The sequence below is a fragment of the Podarcis filfolensis genome (genome assembly GCF_964270895.1).
Source record: "Podarcis filfolensis genome assembly, chromosome: 3".
NCBI lineage: Eukaryota > Metazoa > Chordata > Lepidosauria > Squamata > Lacertidae > Podarcis > Podarcis filfolensis.
The window spans coordinates 63,149,441-63,169,780 of NC_139606.1; the positions used below are offsets into that span (position 1 = coordinate 63,149,441).

A 20,340-nucleotide genomic window follows, 5' to 3' on the forward strand; every position below is an offset into this window, starting at 1 on the left:
TCATTTGAGGCAAGCTCCCAAAATCTGTGGACTCAGCTACATTGGCCAGGAAAAAGTTCTTTATATACGTTGTTTATGCACTATAACACTGTGTGGCATTTGCCCATTCATTTAGAAACTGTCTGTGCAGCGGGGAGAGCAAAGGTTAAAAATGTAGACCAATAGGGAAGTGGAGGCGGAGCCTACCCGTTTATAAAAGGGCTTAGCCCGAGGTTTGAGTTAGTTGATGGTGGGTAGTTGGTTGGTTTTAGTGGGTTGGTTGGTTGGGAAAGGCAGTTGGAAAAGCAGTTGGCAGGCAGTTGGAAATAGAGAGACAGTTAGTGCAGTGGGTTCTTGTGTGAGGAGAGGTAGAAGATATAGAGACAGGATAAAATAAGACCAAGAAGGTAAAGAGTAACAACGTTTGGAATGCAGTTAAAGTTTGTTTGTGTCTACAGCAAACTACACTCTTCTTTGTTACCTTGAGAACCTGACTAAGACTAAGTGATTTTATCGGGGAGGACCTGGTTGCTGGCAGTGGATTAGTGGTGTACGGGTCAATAGTCTGTGAGACGACTGGGGCCTCCATACGAACACCACACACTGTGACGCAGATGGCGCTGTGGAGTTCTGTTTTTGCCAACCTCATACAAAGTTTACATAGGACTTCCTAAAATAACAACTTTCGAGGTGTCCTGGTTTTTGAAATATGGCAACCCTTGTTTACAACGCATTTAACTGAAATGATTCTTTGATGTGTCTAGATCCAGTGTTCCCCACCTCCCGCATTGGTGCATTAGAGGCTAAGCAAAAAGAGATCAGCTCTCCCTGTCTTTCCATGAACATTGCTGTTGCTGCCATTGTTGGATAAGGGAGAGGAGTTTGTGTGGTCTGAGGGGCTCCATTTATGATCATTTCTCCTCTGAGAGGAGACCTGGAAACTTATAACTGGACCCAAGCATCCAGCATCTCTAGCTGCAGCAGGTTTATCACAGTCTTCAATGGGACATGCAGCTCAACCCTATACATGTTTACTCATTTACTCAGAAGTAAGTCCCACTTTGTTCAAGACAGGGCATAGGATTTCAGCCTTAAGTGCAACTAAATATTTCCAGATTGGGATTTATTAAGTGTGTGTGTGTGTGTGTGTGTGTGTGTGTGTGTGCTTTGTAGCAAACTTGCTAATAGAGAACAGTCCGTCCATGCTTAATTTATTATTATTAGTATATAGAGTCAGCTCACATATAAATCTGAACATTGACAAACTTTACTGAACCACAAGCTACAGTGATGGGGAAAGACAAGACACCATTTTATACCAACACAACAATTAAAAACTTTCCATAGAACTTCAGGGCGATGACAATTCACAGATGTCACACAGCATGGAAAACCCATTTATTTTGCTCACATTGAACTTGGGACAAGATGTTTGCAGTTCAATGCAGTCAAGATGTGCTCATTTCCTGTCCACGAGGAGCTATAAATGCACAGCTGTGACAATGTTGGTTGCTGTTGTGTTTTTGTCTTCTGCCAAGATCTGAGGGTCACACCTTTTCAGTCTCTTCTACCCTCATCATACTTTGCACCCATTTAGCTCATGCTCCATCCATCCATGGGAATAACTTTGCTCAAGCTGCTCAGGCCACAGAAAATGAAAGAAGAGAGGGGCTGTTAATAAATGGCAATCATTAAAGCTGGCCATTCCTTCCTATTAAAGATGCTGCTTTCACCAAGGAACACTCTGGCCAGAAATGTTTGGCAACATCCCAACGCTGAAATGACACGTGTTATTGACCTCAAAAATGCTGCTGTCCTCTGTATGTTTTATACACATATAGGGGCTTTGTGAGTAGAAAATGAACTGGGGTGTTGCTAGGCCCACACTGATGCCATGCTCCTCCACCAGCCCCATCCCTCCATTGATGCCATGTCCCTTCAGCAGTCCCACCCCAACACTGCATCCCCCTACTGACTCCAGCCCCTTGTGCTGAGTGGAGGTTAGAGGGAAAGGAGTCGAGATCAATGGAGTTGCTAGTGAGACAAAGGCTACCAGAAGAGGTGGCATAAATGCAGAGGAATCTGACAAGATAGTGAAGAGAGAAAGGTAGTGGGGCAGATTCAGAGGGCCAGGAGGACTTAGCAAGCCCTAAAAAGTGAGATGGATGGATTTAGGGCTGAGAGGTGAGATAAATTGCCTTAGCATGAAAGGTGCTTTTGGCCAGGACATTGTGCAATATTGTCCACTGGAGATATTGCAAAACATTGCTATAGATGGGATCCTGTGGTGAGAAGAGCTCTAATTTCAATCGGTGTGCTGAGTCCACCAAGTGTCTTTTAGAAGAAGAGACTTTCTAGTGTTCTGAGGGTACCTGATAGTTTCAGCACGCTAAGAATGGTTGCATGCCACAATCCTTTCTGACCAACAGTGTATGGGACTATTCATCTAAGAGATGGGGAGGAACACCAAGGCGGGATTTGACATTGCTTAAAATGGAACACAGAGAAAGAGGCATTTAAATTTTTAAGGCCTTAAAAAGAGCCGTAGACTTTCCGAAAAATGACGCACGTGTGAAATTACCTGCGTCGCAACAGAGGAGCCTGTCTGTCAGAGTTAGGTACACTTAACAGCGTTGTTCTCAATGAATTATTTATAACCATCCATTTATTCATTCGTTCATTGTTAAATGACCACAGATGTTCACTGCTCTCTGGTGCAAAACATAATGCGGTAAAACAAATAAAACGTGTGATGGTATCAGATGAGGTTGGAAGGACGAGGAGCTGGCAAGCCAGAGAAATGAAGCAAAGTGAAATAATGAGTGGTGTGGATTTTTTGTAAGCTGAGGTGTTATAAAAAGCTTGCACAGCTCATTGTAGCCATCAGGCAATCTATCCTTCTGGCAAAATGATCAAACTGCTTCACCTGTTGGATACACCTAAAATCTTAGCATGTGCAGTGGGTGAGAAGAATTAGCCTTTATGATGACAGTTTGCAGTTGGTTAACACTGTGCCCCATAGGCAGAATCAAGAGCCAATAATCCTAGTGCATGTTCCTAATTTATCAGTGCTACCTAACCTTACCGTGCATAATATGTAGCTGTCCAGTTTGCATATATAGGCACTGATCCATCTCTAATCCTGCTTTGTTCTACATGGCTTGTGACCTGAATCAGAATGTATTTTCCCATCCTCATTAGATATGTGTATCTTCAATGGTGACTGGAGAAGCATAGCTATGTGAAGCTACAAATTGATATACATGCACATTAACAGAGTATACATATCTTATTTTCTGGATTGAGAGGATAATCTTTTGTGAGAAGATATTAAACCCAGCCACAGTTTCCAAAGCGTCCCCACCTTCAAGTTATCATTTAAGTACGTCAATACTTTTTCCTTTCTTAAAAAACAACCTATCATGCATGTTTCTTTTTATAGTGTGCGTTTTTCTTTATGTTCAGCAATTCCAACCAACCAAATACCCTTTTAAGTGAGGAATAATATTCCTAATTCCTACAAAACCAACATGAAGATAAATTTTAAAACAATCATCCCTAGATCAGGGACTGCTCATCAATTTTCTGTTTTAAGGAATTTTGATTGGCAACAAAAATATATAGCTTAAACCCAGCTCAATCCAAGCTCATTCAATGCACTGGTTAAATCACAATGCTATATCTTGTTTGTGTCCATTCAGTAGTGTTGTCATGGTAACAGTGTTCCTGGCATTCTCCATTGAAGTCATTCGAATGGCCGAGGAACTGTGCAGGTAGCTGGCAGATCTCTGTGGACGAGGCATCATGCGACAGCAAAGCTGACTGTTGAAATGCCGCCTGAAGCTCTCGCTGAGGAAGTAGAGGGCAAATGGGTTTACGCAAGAATTGCAGAAGCTGAGCACTCGGGCTACCAACGTAACAACCATATGGCCAAGTGATGGGTCGATCTTCATGTAGTTAAAGGACCGGTACATGTATAGGACATGGGTAGGCAACCAGCATACTGCAAAAAGCCCAACGAAGACCAGCACAATTTTGGCCAGGCGCTTTCGTGTTTCCATCTAAAAAGATGAAGTGAGCAGAAATAATCAGTCACAGTACAATGTTATGCTCCACATGAGCTTTCACAATGCATTCGTATACAATTAGTAAAGTGAGTAGCATCAGAAGGCAATGAAACCCGTTTGCATTAATAAGTTCTAAGATGTTTTCAAGTACAGATCCATTAAGCTGCATATTCTACTTCATATCATTCTACTGTACAGTCGTACCTTGGTTCTCGAACAGAATCCATTCCAGAAGTCCGTTTGACTTCTGAAAAGTTCAAAAACTAAGGCGTGGCTTCTGATTGGCTGCAGGAGCTTCCGGCACTCAGTTGGAAGCCACAGAGGCCGTGTCAGACGTTCAGCTTCCAAAAAAATGTTCTCAAACAGGAACACTTACTTCCAGGTTTGCGGCGTTTGGGAGCCAAAACAGACGAGTACCAAGGCGTTCAAGCACTGTATCTTTAATTTCACCAACTGCCTGTTAAAAGGGAGCATGGGGCATCCTTTGATGCAGTTCTTCCACCCATCCCAAAAAGGTCAAAGCACAACTTCTGCCAAACTTCTGTTAGAGCAGACATTTTCAACATTGGGTCCCCAGATATTGCTGGACCACAACTCCCATCACCCACAAGAATGGTCATGGATGATGCAAGTCGAGAGTACAACACCTTGGAACCCAAAAATGAAGAAGTCTGCACTAGAGGACACACACGGAGGCATAATTAGACAAGAATCGCTGTGTATGCAGCACTGGACCATCCAACAATTGTTTATAGACTGATGAGAACTCAGTAGAAGGACAAAGGTAAAGAAATAGCCCTTTTCTGAGGGTTTCTTGCCATTTACAGGATAGTTTTCCATTGGCCTAAATGGGTCCAAAAAAGTGAAGTCCTGCAATTTTTTTATTGTGGAATAGTGCAGCACATTCTACTAATAAATATAGTCTTATATTAACTTTGTTCACAAATATGAGAATTTTATAAAAATTTCATGCAAATTGTATTTGTCCAAATACATTATTCCACAGCAGTTCCTCTTGGTACAAGACACATTGATTTGGGTGGACTTTACTTCTAATGAAGAGTGCTCAAAGCAGTAGCCTATAATAGCTGTGTGCAAATTATCTACAGTCCACTGGTTTGTGATCTATTTCCAATGCTTCCCTTAGGGCTGTATAAATTGCCTACTCCATCTGTTTTCATTTTCATTTTCATGAAACCAATCACCATTACTAAACCAATATCTACTCCTCTCATAAAACATGTAATTCAGACTTGTAAAAAGCAACAACTATTGTGTATCTTATTAGCTGGGGTAGGGAAAAGTACAGCAGAGAAATCTGAAACAGAATCAGTAATGGGCTCCAAACCAGAATATAACTGGAATCCAGGGGGCCCCTGACATCTAGGAGCCCCCCTAGACCTTTGCAGAGGCCTCTTGATGTTGACACAGAATATTATTTCATTGCTGTGCAGGGCCTAGGCACTAGGGGAATCATGTTATACCCAGGCAAATCCTGCAATGGAAGCTGCAGGAACCTGTGAAAATCCACTACAGGTTCAGACTAGTCTAAATTACAAAGTCCGGCAGGAATTCTGCCTTGAGCAAATATTTTCATCCTTCTTTCATTGGCATTCAGCAGACAGTCAATGTGGTACAGTATTTCTCAAGCCAAGTTGGTGGTGGAGAGGGAGTTGGCTCTCAGGGGTAATATATGAGCAACAATATAAGTAGGAATACCTTAGTAACCACTTAGTACTTTGAAATAATAAGTGGCCTGGCTTGCATGACCATAAGGGATTCTAGCTTACATATGGGCCACTTACCTGTCTTTTAGATTGTGCACTGTTTTCTCCAGGTAGATTATGTGCACTCTTAATTAAAGTCCTTGCAATATGGTAATAGTAAACACTAATGATGGTGAGTGGGATAAGGAGGTATACCAAAAGTATCATCACTGAATGGATCCTTGGGTGCAAATCATCCTTCAAGGGATACCGTATGCATTCTTTGAAACTGACGTTATCCGCGTCATTGATGTTTGCTACTTCAGAGAATACTGCTTCAGGAACTGCTAGCAGAATGGATATTATCCAGATGGCAATAGCTTTGATACAGGTCCACAGGACTGCGTTGGGTGCTTGAATATCCATTGGATTGACAATTGCTTTGTACCTAAAAGCATATGAGGGAAAATTAGAGTCAATTCTTTTTCAAAGAATGCAGCTTTTATTGAAAGGAGATGGCTTCCTGCAGTTAACAAATAGGAGCCTCGTATGTCCATTCAAGAGACCTGACGAGACATTACCCATCTGCTTCTGTATTGCAGGAAGCGGGCGGAATTGGAAGCAGAGAAAGACACAGGGAAGAATGCAACAAATGAACAAGTGACTGGCTACAGAAAAGACATGTAGTCACCACATTTAACAATGTATAGAAGGGTCTAATTGACTGGATGTAAGGGGGATGCGGGTGGTTCCCCCACACAGGGTACCAAGTCAAAGGGGCACAAGATTGAGAAGATCCATCATTAAGAAAACTCATTTGGGGGTTCCAAATTTCAGCCTCAGACAGGGTGTCAAGCTACCAAAATTACCAATGTCTATGCCTTTGTGAAGTAATAATATAGTAGGACAATGGAAGCCGCCTTACACTCAGACCATTGGTCCACCAGTTCAGCATTGTCTGCACTAACTGGCAGCAGTTCTCAGGTGGGGATCTCTCCCAGTAGAACCTGGAGAGGCCAAGGACTGAACGAGGGACCTTCTGCATGCAAAGCAGGGGCTCTACCACTGAGCTACAACCCTTCCCCTGGAAACTATGAACATGTGCAGAGTGCTACCTCTTCACCACTGAGTATCTTCTGACAGCCTTACCACATTTGGGAGTGGGGGAGAAGACGTCGACATCATGGAACACAACGTTCAAGTAGCCCTGATCGCCTGCTTATCCATTTTATTTTATAAATTAATCCTTTTTAAATTAAATACAAACATTAAAACTAATTTCCCTTTAGCACAGCTAACGCCAATAGTACAGTTGGCATTTGACTCACTTCAGGATGTTGAAATAATGCCATCACAACCCTTCATGAAAATTCATTACGTGGAGGACTAACCCCAGTTGATCCGTAAATTGGTCCCTAAGGACATGCATTTCAGCTTCACATAACAGAGACAAGCTCCCCCGCCCTCTGCAATTATTTCTACCCCAGTCTGGCAAGTGTAATGAAAACTATTTGTCTTCAGCCCTCAAGCAGCAAATGCCTTCAAAATTTCTTTTCTTTTTCTTCCTCACATTTTTTATTTCTTTTTAAACAAAAACAAATACACTTTTAAACACTTTCCCAGCCCAGTGTTAACAGATATGATTAATGATGTCCAGGAATTTGGAGCTGGAGATTTGTTCCTTTTATTAACCATTGTGTTAACCGATAAGCATGTTGATTAGATTAGGAAATCCCCTTAGTAAGTCTAAATCCCCATGTAAATCTAGACAGCCCTTTGCAGAGCGCTGTGGGAGAGAGGAAAAAACGCAGGCTCCAAAATCTCACATGCTCACAAGAGAGATGCTCTGGTGCCATACAAGGGCAAATAAGAACTCTGTCAAGAGTTGTATGCATGTACAGCTTACAGACCAAAGCTTATGTTAGCAGTGTTCCTATTTAATGTTCATGAACAGAAGACCATGGGGGTTAACTTGTTTGGTGCTGAAACCCTTCCTTGGAGTATATTACGGGCTAGCGAGGAAACTATCAAATGCAAATAATCGTCCTAAACACTGAGGGATGTACAAAATGCTCCTGCTTATCCAAGAGCACCACTTAGGAATAGCAGGGGAGACTTAAATTTCTGGCTATCGTGCTGGTTCTAAGGCAGGGTGACAATATGCATGCCACAGGCACAAATGCCATTTTATTACACAAAGGGACTGGAGTGTTTGATCTGTGGTGAATGTTTGAGCACTGCGGAATCTGTACATAAGATGCTCTTATGTCTTCAGTTATTACTCTTACGTCTTCAGTTATTAGGGCTGTGTTCAGCCCTAATTCAACCAAGGCCTTAAACCTGAGACAAATTGGGCTTATTTGGAGGGAACTGTGCCATGTTCAAGGCTGGTTGAGGCAGTGTTTCGCTCCCCATAAAATGTGCATGCTCTTTCAGGGCTTGGAGTAGAATTCAAGGGTCCACGGTTGCCGGCTTTGTTCAGTCCCATTCTTCCTTATTTCTCTCCCTCCCCCACTACAAACCAACAAGCCCATAGCCATCCAGTGCTGTCATGTGGCAGGGCATCAAGCAGGGAGGAGAAGCAGGCATAAACGAAAAGAATACAGAGAAACCAGAAGAAAGAGAAGCCTACTGGATGGATGCATCTTTGTGCAGAAATGGGGGGTGGGTGCCTTTCCTGCCAGACCTCTCCTTCCCACCCTCTCTATAGAGTATCTGATCCCTCAGAATGCTGGTGTAACCCCTCCAGACCTTTTCCATATCCTATTTTAATTGTATACTAAAATAGCATTTATAAAAACCCTTTAAACTCCATTAACCTTGCCCCCTAATTGCTTCAGGGACAGATCTGGGATGGGTGGCTCCCAGTGCGGTGAAAGGCAAAATGGCCTGATCCAGGGGCCACAGATGGGGGCCACAGGGTGCATCAGGGGTCTGTGCACAGCCCTATTCATTATATCTAAAGGCCAAATTAAACAGGTAGTTATTCAGTTTTAGCCCTGGAATGTATGCTTTCTGCCCTCGCCCAAATAGGTGGGGGGTGTAGCAAGCTGGGTCAAGTCTGTGGGAAAGGGGAGGGTGTCTTTAACTTGTAAGGGCTCCCGCACCAGCTAAAAATATAAATGACATAACCATGAGCCTTTCAGTCCTGCAGAGAATCTTGTCACCAAAGAAAGGAATCCCCCACGCAGATTGAAAACTGAAAGGAAGCCCCTACAGAAAAGCCTGTGCTTGCTCTAGGAAGCCCAATCAGGCAGTTTTCTTTGCACTGCTGCAAACAGGTCACAGAAAAGGTCTGCTGTGTTCTGGAGATGACCATGTAATCTGCAGGGTGAGTGGCAAAAGACGAAGGGCTCATCAGCCACCCCACACAGCCCCTGGAAGCACCCCCTGCATAGCAGCCACAATATGTTACTGTCCCTTCGCATGACTGGCATGGCTACTTCAAAGCCAGGAAGCTAAACAAGTTCCTTACAGTGCCCTGAAGCAGACACGGTACATTGCAGACCAGGAAGTGAAAATATTTCAGCATATCAGTGTTCCCCACTGTGGATGCATCTCCGAATGCCATTAAAAAGTTTGATATAGTTGGCTGTGTGCACGGGCTCTTCCAATTGCATAGAGACGAATCAAGCGTCTTGAAGCAGACATGCTCAGATAAGCAAGATCAATGCCTATCTCCTAGAGACATAATTACTAGCAAAGAAGGTCAGCTCCGCATATCAGTTGCTTGCAAGCACAAATAGCTGAAAGGTGAGGCCAGTCATGGTGGAAAGGCTGGTTTTCTAACCTTGTAATATTATTGATGCCATGGGACTATGCGACATGTTTCCTCTCTGGGCATTGAAAGGGTCTGTGGCAGGTACAAGAATTTAAAAGGAGGAATGAGATAAAGTCTCCCTGTGATATTGCAGAATGCTGACGGCTAGGGCTGCAATAGTAAACAGGCTTGCCAAAGCAAATTTGTGGGGAGATTTCAGAGCCGTAGCCTGGATACATAGAGTGCCAGAATAAATGAAATGTGCAAAATATCTCTGTTCTTCAGTGGAGATGAACTATTACCTATCCTTATTGAAAGATGCTTGCTGTCTCCTTTTCATTTCCTTTTCTTCTTTCTGCTCACTCAGAAAGTGCAATACTCATTCACAGAGAAAGAGATAATGCCACATAATATGTTTAGTATGTCGAGTATCTTAACAAGTGGAAACTGCAACAGAATTGCATTTGAGATTCCAGCAGGCCATGCAAGAGGTTCCATTCAAGTCCCTCCCACACCCAATGTTTCTGTCCTACCCGCAGCAGGCAGTGAACATTCCATACCCACTGAGCATGCTCAGTCTTTAGTAACCTGTTTGGGGGCTTCCTCCAACTTTTCCCCAACATGTTTTTGTTTTTGTACTTCTGCAGACCTCAGGATTCCCCCAAGCCTGCTGATAGACCTCCCTCTTGTTTGTGAGTGTTGCCGTTTTAGTTATATGGGGGAGTTTTGATAGGTAAGTGTGTGGCTCCATTAAACAAATCCCTTACTAATGATCTCCAGAAGGGAAAACGGATGGTCAGTTTTCAGGATACTTTACTTAGAGTAGTTCTATAAACTCTGGAGGTTAATTTCTAAGTATACCCATTTTTACAAACAAATACATTTTCCGACAGGACACTTTTGAAGAACAGGGAAATTGCAGGGAAGTAATGCAACCCTGCTACCAGCACAAATAAACGATTTATATGTTCATAGATAATCTGAAAGGCTTCATGTGAAATGGCTAGAGAAGTGGTTAGGTTCAATCAGTATTCATTTTTTGTGTGGAACTTCGTGCCTTTCCATTTCTCAGTGAAATTGGCATTCAGATGGAGGCACATTTTTGATGAGTCATGGCTATGAATTCTAAATAGCATGGAAACAAGAGTGTAAGAATGTTTTCCCAAAAGGCTTGCAACACAGAAAAAGTCCAGGACTAATTAATTAATAAGGAAGTGGGAAAGGACCATGTAAAGAATAATTAGGTCTATATATAAATGAAAGTTAACAAAACAAAACAAAATGTATTTTGGATCTCATTTTGTTTGGAACATAATGTGAATGCCACTCAGCAAAAATGCCTGTCCAGCTGACTGACAATTTCAAACACCTATTGACAAAATGATTCTGTAGAGTTAGACAAAATCCTAGAATCTTGCCACCTGTTAAAACCTTGTTTGGATTGACATTGGTTCTCCATTTTACAAAAAAAAAAAAAGTGTCCAAGAAAGGAAAGTATGAGATACTGTATTGAGCACTGTGAACTAAGGAGAAAGGAGAAACTGGGCCTAGTATGGAAATAAAAAAATACCCCTGACTTTATTCCACTCCCCATGTGACAGTTCATAGAATCAAAGAACTGTAGAGTTGGAAGGAATCCCAAAGATCATCTAGTCCAACCCCCTGCAATGCCGGAAACTCAGCTAAAGCATCCATGGCAGATGGCTAGTTAAATATGAAAAGCAGTTTCTGGGAGCAGGGAGAGGGGAGAGTGCTCTTTAATCAGGTTGTGCTTGTGTACTTATATAGGCATAAAGCTGGCCAGTATGAGAAGAAGGTGGACTAGGTGTGCTATTGGCTTGATCCAGCAGGATTCATCTTACGTTCTTCAACCTTGCTGGGTATTGCACAGCAACAAAATACCTCTGGGAGGACCACAGCATTATGCTGTATACAGAGAAGCTGGACCGCTTGGCATCTTGCAGGATCATCAACCATGAGAGCCTTCTGGGCTGCCTGGCAGTACTACAACTAGGAGGTGCAGTGTGTTGTGGAGGCTTCAGTCCTTTCTGGAGGTAAAAGCCCAGAAAGTAGTAGTGGGGAACTACTGTTCCACTTCAACACCATTGATGTTAAGGGCACCACAGTTCCATATCTTCATATTATTTTTTTGTTCTGACCTACATTGGATCCTTAGAGTGAAGAACAGGTAAGAAATCTTAGTAAGAAGAATTGTGATAAGGATAATACACAAAACTTTTGAGAGCCCATCCAAAGCAGTGTTTCCCAATCTTTCCCTCCTTCCGACCTTGTCTCCTTCTTATGGCCCCCCATGGGCATAGCCAAGAGGGGGCAGGAGGGCAGATGTCCCCCAAATAAGAAAAAAAAATCAATACAGATCAATACAAATCTGAGGTTCTGCCCCCCCCCCTAACAAAAGCCTGCCACCCTAACAAAAATCCTGGCTATGTCCATGCCCCCCACTGGTAGAAAGGTAGGCTGCTTAGAAACCTCCAGGGAAGGAGAGTCCAGAACTTCCTGAGTGAAATCCATCTTTCATGTATCATAAAAAGTAAACAATGCTTATTTCACCTCAGTTATTTGACCCAGAGGGGGAAATCTACAGATACAGTCTAAAAGGCGCACAGATACAGTCTAGACAGACTACAGTCTAAAATGTCTAGACAGATACAGTCTAAAAGGGAGTTCTGTATATATGGGAGAATTTTAAAAAGCAAGTGGTCCTCACTGCCCTGGTGCAAAAAGATCTTGTCATCTAGAGGAGTCTTGGCTGCCTAGATAAAATACTATAGCCCTCCGCACCCTTACCTGGGAGTAAGACCCACTGAACTCAGTGCAACATTCTTCTGAGTAGACACTTAGTTATTTACAAGATCCAAGTCAGCAGCACCAGACGACCCCGCTTGGCTAGGCGCTGGGGTGGATATCACCCTGCACCCTGCAGAGCTGGGCTGATGCTGCCAATGGGCCCTGCACCCCTCAGCAACATCCAAAGGCCCTGATCCACTAGATGCTGGGGTGGATTGCACCCTGTGCCTTGCAGAGTCAGGCCCACCGGGCCCAGCACTGGTGGCAGCAACAAGCAGCTCCGGCTCACCCAGCCCTACCGATTGCCACTCCACCACCGCACTTACTTGACCTGGGGGTTCTGGATCACAGGCTGGATCACATTGGTCAAAATGGGAGCCTCAACAATTGCCTTCTCCTGCCAGGACTGCTCCAAGAAAACCCACGTGGCAAAAAGGAGCTCTAGGCCCTGGTGGGCCGCTCCCTTACTCACTTGTGATTGGCCAAGCAGATAGCCAGCCAATCAGAATTTAAATATATATGTATGATTTCCCCTCTTCGCTTCTCACTTCCCTCTGTGACCCCCTAGCTTCATGCTGTGGCCCCCATTTATGCATTTTTCACCTGTGCCCCCCTTGAAATATCTGGGGGGGGCAGGGAGCCATATGGCCCCCAGTTGGGAAACTCTGATCCAGAGGTTTTAGGTATCATCAGCTTGACGTCAATACCAGGAAAGGTCCTTGAGGTCTGTGAGCACTTAGAAAAGGATGCTGTGATTACTATGACTTAGCATGGGTTTCTCAAAAACAAGTCATGTCAGATGAATCTCATTTCTTTCTTTTTTTTAAGAGTGGATCAGGGGAATGCTGTAGACATAGGGTATCTTGATTTCAGTTAGGCTTTTGACAAAGTCCCCCATGATATTATTGCAGAGAAGCTGGTAAAATGTGGACTGGATAAGGCAATTGTTAGGTGGATTTGTAGCTGGCTGGCTGACCAAGCCCAAAGAGTGCTTGTGTATAGTTCCTCATCATCCTGGAAAAAAACCTGACAAGTAGAGTGCAGCACATTTCTGTCCTGGACCTGTTGCTGTTAAATGTCTTTATAAATGACTATGATAAAGGAATTGAAGGCTGCATCTCCATCCTCTTGAAAACTGCCAGCTCAGCTTACCCTTAGGATCAGTTTAAGGGTGACAGAAAACCAAGGGCGGGAGACAGCTCCCCCAAAATAAAAGGGCTGGTTCCTTTTTCCATGTTGGCATATACTATGAATATGGTGATACTTCACTTACCCAGAAGAGAGCATGTGGCTGTCAAAAATAGAGCATCCAGGGGAACAAGAAGATTTGACTCTTCTTGGTTTCCATTCATAGCTTTTGTAAACATGGGTGTGCAGGGCATTCGGCCTCCTACAAGGCAGGAGTCATTTTGGTATAGTAACACTTGGTTTCTGTGATAATGGCAATTTATAAAAGACATCTCTCTCTTTTTTGAAGGAGAACCACTAACTCACAATGTGGTGTATGTGGCATATATTGTGCATGATGTTATTTTATTTTGCCTTTCAAAGTTCAGTTCTATGGTTTGCTACTTTGGAAAATACTTTTTTCTTTCAAAGGAAGTGGCCCCACACTGACTTCAAATATATGCTGCAACCTCTTTTGCTACCTAAGCTACAGTTTGTTCGGCTTCAATAAGAAAGCAAGTTGGTGCCAGCATTGTTGATGAACCCTACTTGATGTACATGTAGCAAAATGCTTGCTTGGTCACTGCTGATCTTCGCCACTCTCCCTTGAGTCTATGTATATTCTTAATTCTGCCAACCTCATAGGGAGTGAGATTCTTCTTTGCATTTAAGCAGTTGCATAAAGTCCTGAACACTAATCATTATTAACAACCTGGTTCGCTTTTTATATAAATGGGGAAGGATGGTTTATATCCCAGTCCTTTGAGTACCGCACAGAACTCATTTCTGGTCATTAATTTCGGCTCACACTGTGTCTAGTTCAGATCAAGAGTGGAAGATTCCATTCCCAGTACATTGAAGAGCCAAATATTTAATAGAATCATAACATTGGGAGGGAGCCTGGGGGTCAGCTAGCCCAATATTTAGTGATGGATTGACAGAGCAAGATGCACCTGCAGCATCCCTGACAGGTGGCCACCCAGCCTTTGCTTAAATGCCTCCAGTGCAGGTAAGCCCACCACCTCCCAAGGCAGCCTGTTCCCCTCCCAAACAGCTTGTACCATTAGGACATTTCTCCTCGGTGCTGAGCCTATATCTTATTTCCTGTGATTTCTAACGATGGATTTCAGTTCTGCCCTTTTGAATGACAGGATAAATCTGTTCCATCTCATGCATGACAGCCTTCAAACTATTTGAAGACAGCTCCCCTTCAGGATAAACATTCCCAGCTCTTTAAAGTGCTCCTCAAAGGACTTGGTTCTGGACCTCTCACAGTCCTTTGGATGCACTCCAATTTGTCAATGTCCTTCTTAAAAGGTGGCACCCATAATTGAACGCAGCACTCCAGATTTGAAAGAAGGGTAAGATCCTCCCTAAGTTCTTTGTGTCCTGCAGTCTGTTTACACCTGCGTCCAGTCAGATGCCTCTGGGATGCTCACAAGCAGGGCACGAAGGCAACCATTGGCTCCTGTTTCTCCCCTGTAACACCTGAGATTCAAAAGTACACTTCCTCTAACAAGGGAAGCTCCATTTAGATATTGTGACTGATGGCCATGTTTCTCCATGCAGTTGTCAAGAGTCAGTGTGGTGCAATGTTTAGGGTGTTGGACTGTGACCTGGAAGATCGGGATTCGAATCCCCACTCAGCCATGAAGCTCACTGGGTGACCTCAAGCTAGTCACTATCTCTAAGCCTAACCTACCTTGCAGGGTTGTTGTAAGGAGAAAAGGGGGAAGGAAGAACCATGTACACCACCTTGAGAACATTGGAGGAAAAGGTGGCATATAAATGAAGAATGAAATATAATAAGCCCTCTTTAATGCCAGGTGAGTGAGCAAGCCCCATCCTTTGTCTCAGCAATTTCCACGTATTATTTATGTGTGATATGGAAACGTGTGTGTGTGTGTGTGTGTGTGTGTGTGTTAAGTGATGCTTCATCTCCAAAGAAAAAATTAAGAACGGGATTGCTACAACATAAGCACAGCCACACAGGAGCAGTGGTTCATTTCCATCGTCTGTGGTTGATTAGTGGTCCAGAGAAGGACACTGCAGACCATGGACAGCCAGCAGGGTGCCTTTCTGATGCTGTGGGTTTTGAATGCCCATCAGCCTCAGGCAGTGGGACCAGTGATGGATGGGAATTCTGGAGAGCACACCTGCTGCACAGGGCCAGGTTCACCTCCTACACATGTGATGGGACCCATTCCCCTTGCAGTCAAGACATGATCCAGTGCGCTGAGTTTTTAGGGAGGCAGAACTCTAATCCAGCCCTTCTTGGTGGGTAACCTTACATCTGAGCCAACAGACTAAGTCTGAAGTCCTGCTCCGATGGCCATCTCAGCAGAGCATCCGTGCCTTTAACAAGGGACAGAAATTCCCCTAAGAAAGCGTTTTCCTTTACCAGAGACAGGAAAATTATTCACCCATTGGACTGGCTCTCGTGGAACTATGAAAGACACGATACGCCCAACAGGACAAAGGGAGATTCATAGAACTGTGGAGTTGGAAGGGACCCAAAGGATCTTCTAGTCCAGCCCTCTGCAGGAGTAGCCCAGGTAAATTTGAAAGAATCTCTCTCTTCCTTTTCCCCCCTTCAGTCTTTTGTGGCTGGCAGTGACTTTCTTCCTCTCAGTGTCTCTCTGTACGGTTCTGTCAAAATAAATTCCAGCATTGCAGGGAGTTGGACTCGATGTCTTTCGTGGTCCCTTCCAACTCTCCAGTTCTATGACGGACAGTCTGTCTGCCTCTCTCTCTCTCTCTCCCTCTCGCTCTCTCTCTCTCTCCCCGGGAGTCTCCTCTCCCGCCTGCCCCTCGCCTCGTCTTACCTGTCGGCGCTGAGGGCAGTGAGCGTGAAGACGGAGACGCCCACCGAGGTGAGCTGGATGGCTGGCAGCAGCTTGCAGCCCACCTCGCCGAAGAGCCAGTCCTCGAGGAAGAAGCGCGAGGCGTCGACGGGCACGCAGGTGAGCAGCAGCAGCAGGTCGCCGGCGGCCAAGCTGGAGATGAAGATGTTGGGCACGCTGCGCACGGCGCTCCTGCCCACGAAGATCTTCAGCAGGGTGGCGTTGCCCAGCAAGCCCACCGCCATGATCAGCAGGTACAGCGAGGGCACCACGCAGCGGATGGTGAAGAGCGCCCGGGCTTGATGCGACGAGGGCAGCAGCTCTGGCGCCTGGCCCAGAGCCGGGTCCGCCTCGCCGCTGCCGTTGCCCTCCGCTGTCAGGTTGCCCCAGGCGGACGCGCTGCTGCCCAGCCCCGTCCAGCTGAACGACATAGCCTCGCCCGTCGAAGGAACGGGGCTCTCTCCGGGTGCCCAGACTTCTGCGCCTTCCCGCACCCCCAGACGGACAGGCACAGGACGATGCGCTCAAAGGCAAACCTGTCTCTTCTTCCAAAGGAGAGCCCAGGTTTTGGACAACCCAGACGACCGTCGGGGCAAGCTTTCCTGGGATGCTTCTGCAGAAGGAAGTCCCTCCGGAGTCCCAAAGGCTTTCTGTTCAAGTAAGTGCTGTTTAGGTAGGATCTGAGTCAAGAAATCGGTATCCAGCCTGTTGGGTCTTTTGCGAGGTGAAGCAGGCGAAAAGAGTCGCGCGATTCTGCTGGGCGATGCTGGCGGCTCCTCTTTCTAGGAAAGCCTGGACGGCTCTGCTCCTCTCTCCAGAGCGTGGAGCAGCTGAGGTTGGACAGCTCCTGCCCGGCAGAAGCCGGGGTCTATTTTCCCTGCTTTCCGCGCAACACCAGCCCTTTATACGCGCGAGGGTCCGCCTCCGCAAGGAGGAGCGAACAGTTAGAGAAAAGCTACCAACTTGGTCTCTTGGCGCTGAATGGAGGGGGCGGCTCTCCTCCTTTGCGTAGCACCCAAGTTAAGGACAGAGGCTTTCCCCGCGACAGGGGCGGGGGAAGTGACCACAGGAGGCTGCGGCCCCAAAAGGTTTTCCAAGCTGCTGGACTTGCCTGGTCGAGTTTATGGGCTCGGGTGTAACGGCACGTCTAAGGCTACAGCCCTTCTAGGCTCACTTTCCTGGGAGTAAGCCCTAGTGAACTCAGCAGACGTGGACAGCATGGCGCTTCCAGGCTCCGATCCTATGCATACTGCCTTGGAATTGACTTCTGAGTCAGCCTGCATAGGACTGGGCTGCAAAGCTCTGTAGGAATGTTCCTTGAGACCCCAAACTGGCAGACACAAGAGTGCCGGGGTGACAGAGAGCGCCGGGCGGAGGGAGGCGCTTTTCAGCCTGAAGGTTCAAATGTCCGGGGGCGGCCAAGGAAATGGAGCTGTCCGTCTCTTGGTGCTGAAAATTACTCCGGAGCCTCTCCCCGTCTTAGCTTTAAACTACAGTGGTACCTCAAGTTACATACGCTTCAGGTTACATACTCCGCTAACCCAGAAATAGTGCTTCAGGTTAAGAACTTGGCTTCAGGATGAGAACAGAAATCGTGCTCCAGCGGCGCGGCAGCAGCAGGAGGTCCCATTAGCTAAATTGGTGCTTCAGGTTAAGAACAGTTTCAGGTTAAGTACGGACCTCCGGAACGAATTAGGTACTTAACCTGAGGTACCACTGTACAGGGACATCATAGAACCATAGAATTGGAAGGGAACCCCGGGGGCCATCTCGGCTGCACTCCTGAATATGCTTTTAGAAGTAAAGCCCCCCCCCCCCAATTTGGAGAAAACATGGCCATGGCTAGGTTCAAGCTGCGAGCCATCTGCATGACACTACAAACCGAGATCTTGCGGTTTTCCTTAGCGTTCCTGGACAGGATTCTTTCCAGTCTTTGCGCGGTGTGTGTGAGCAAAGTTTTTGGTCTTGCCAGCTGCAGGACTAATGCTGTGCGACCACAAGCAGCACAAGGGGGAGGTCATCACGTTTCGTAAACATACTGTACATCTGCGCAATCCTATACATTCCTGTCCCGAAGTATATCCCATTAAGTTCAATGGGGCCTTGCTCCCAGATGAATGAATGGCTTTAGGATTGCGCCGCATGTGTTAAAGCGTCTTCTCTCTCCCCCCCCCCCCTCGTTCTCTGCAGACAGGAACAGATTTGTCATTATGAAATACACACGGATTTGATTTCCACACATTCAAACGATCAATAACTGTCACCCTGTGTGTTTTTGTGTGTTTCGGGTGATGGAGATAAGACATTGTTTCCAACATAAAGAACTGGGCCGCTGAAGTGGTGTGTCTTACCTGGGAGTTAGACACATTGGACTCAATGGGACTTACTTCTGAGTTAACATTCTGAGTTATTGCCATAGTGGTCGCAGGCAGGGGCTCGGCAGCGCTCCTTGGGGAGCTCAGCTGCTGGAGGGTCCCCCCGAGGTCCCCCCAACTGGGCCTGCTGACCAACGTGTAGGCACTCTGGACACAGTTCATCACGTTTCATCACGTTTCGTAAACATACTGTACATCTGCGCAATCCTATACATTCCTGTCCCGAAGTATATCCCATTAAGTTCAATGGGGCCTTGCTCCCAGATGAATGAATGGTTTTAGGATTGCGCCGCATGTGTTAAAGCGTCTTCTCTCTCCCCCCCCCCCTCGTTCTCTGCAGACAGGAACAGATTTGTCATTATGAAATACACACGGATTTGATTTCCACACATTCAAACGATCAATAACTGTCACCCTGTGTGTTTTTGTGTGTTTCGGGTGATGGAGATAAGACATTGTTTCCAACATAAAGAACTGGGCCGCTGAAGTGGTGTGTCTTACCTGGGAGTTAGACACATTGGACTCAATGGGACTTACTTCTGAGTTAACATCCCTTAGGGTTGCTTGGTCAGGTCGTAGCGCTGTCCAAAAGCTCCAGCAAAGGACTTGCCGTTTTGTCCCGTTCTGGCGCCGGAGTTGTCGAAATGGCGAGAGAGCAGAATAACAGGGAGGGAAGAAGAGCGGACAGAACCCCCAAGCCAAGGAAATGACTTTAATTACACCCCCGTTTTGATTACTCACTTCTGCTTACTAGGTGTACCCAGGCGGCTGCCAAAAATCGCACTTTTCGTTCGTTTTATAATATTCACCCATCCCAGCGATGCCACATCCCCGTGCAGTGTTATTTTTAAGCCAAAGAAAGGCCAAAGGAAAATTCCCTTCCAAAGGGCATCCCTGGTCAGGAGGACGGAGGTTTCAGTCCAACCTCAACCCACATCCTCCTAAGCACGATTTGGAGGGGTCTCTCGTTGCCGTCGCCATTATTGCTGCATTGCGTGTATGGGCACCCGATACTTTTCCACCTCCAAGGAGCCGCAAGGAGCCATTTGAACACCACACAGTCGCGCGAGGCAAAGGAGATTGAGAGACGCCGATTCCCTGAGAGACGCGGGCCTCGCTCTCGCTGCAGTGCAGCACACGACTTGCCCCACCTCTCGTGTAGTTAAGGTTAAAGCAAACGCCGGGCCCCGTGGCCCTCCAGATGTTGTTAGGCTACAGCCTGCCTGGCCAATGGGCAGGGGAGATGCGAGTCAGAGTCCGAACACCTGGAGGGCCGCGAAGTCCCCACCTTTTCCATCACAGTGTGTTGTTTCCAGGGTTTAAATCACCAGGACTTCGGGACTTCTTCTCCCAGAATTTGGATTGTGTGGAGAGGAGACTGTGCATGCTCCGAGGCCGTCTTTCTTTCTTTCTTTCTTTCTTTCTTTCTTTCTTTCTTTCTTTCTTTCTTTCTTTTCCTTCCTCCCTCCCTCCCTCCCTCCCTTCCTCTTCTACTTTTTTACTGTCGAAGGAGCAGGATCCCTGGCAACGGGACGGGGGGCGAGGGAGGCAGAGATGAAGCTGCAGCGGAGGTATCTCGATATCTCACTATAGGAACTCAGGAGAGTGAGGTAAGTGAGCCAAGCACCACACCTG

The 20,340-nt window shown here is 45.9% G+C and overlaps 1 protein-coding gene across 1 annotated transcript; it reads right to left on the minus strand.

Annotated features, from left to right (window-relative positions):
• Positions 1 to 1,173: 1,173 nt before the first annotated feature.
• Positions 1,174 to 17,190, minus strand: NMBR (neuromedin B receptor). Its single transcript, XM_083604143.1, has 3 exons — positions 16,313 to 17,190; positions 5,852 to 6,200; positions 1,174 to 4,040 (listed from the first exon to the last, which is right to left on the minus strand). Exons 1-3 carry the CDS (start codon positions 16,759 to 16,761, stop codon positions 3,648 to 3,650), a joined length of 1,191 nt encoding a protein of 396 aa, XP_083460269.1. The 5' UTR covers positions 16,762 to 17,190; the 3' UTR covers positions 1,174 to 3,647.
• Positions 17,191 to 20,340: the final 3,150 nt, after the last annotated feature.

What these genes read in the sequence shown, in the direction of transcription:
- NMBR (XM_083604143.1), bottom strand. Translation starts at nt 16,761, where the DNA reads ATGTCGTTCAGCTGGACGGGGCTGGGCAGCAGCGCGTCCGCCTGGGGC. An exon ending in ACTGCCCTCAGCGCCGACAG is followed by an intron (nt 6,201 to 16,312) that starts GTAAGACGAGGC and finishes ATATGCTTTTAG; the next exon opens with GTACAAAGCAATTGTCAATC. An exon ending in GTGCACAATCTAAAAGACAG is followed by an intron (nt 4,041 to 5,851) that starts GTAAGTGGCCCA and finishes TCATCTTTTTAG; the next exon opens with ATGGAAACACGAAAGCGCCT.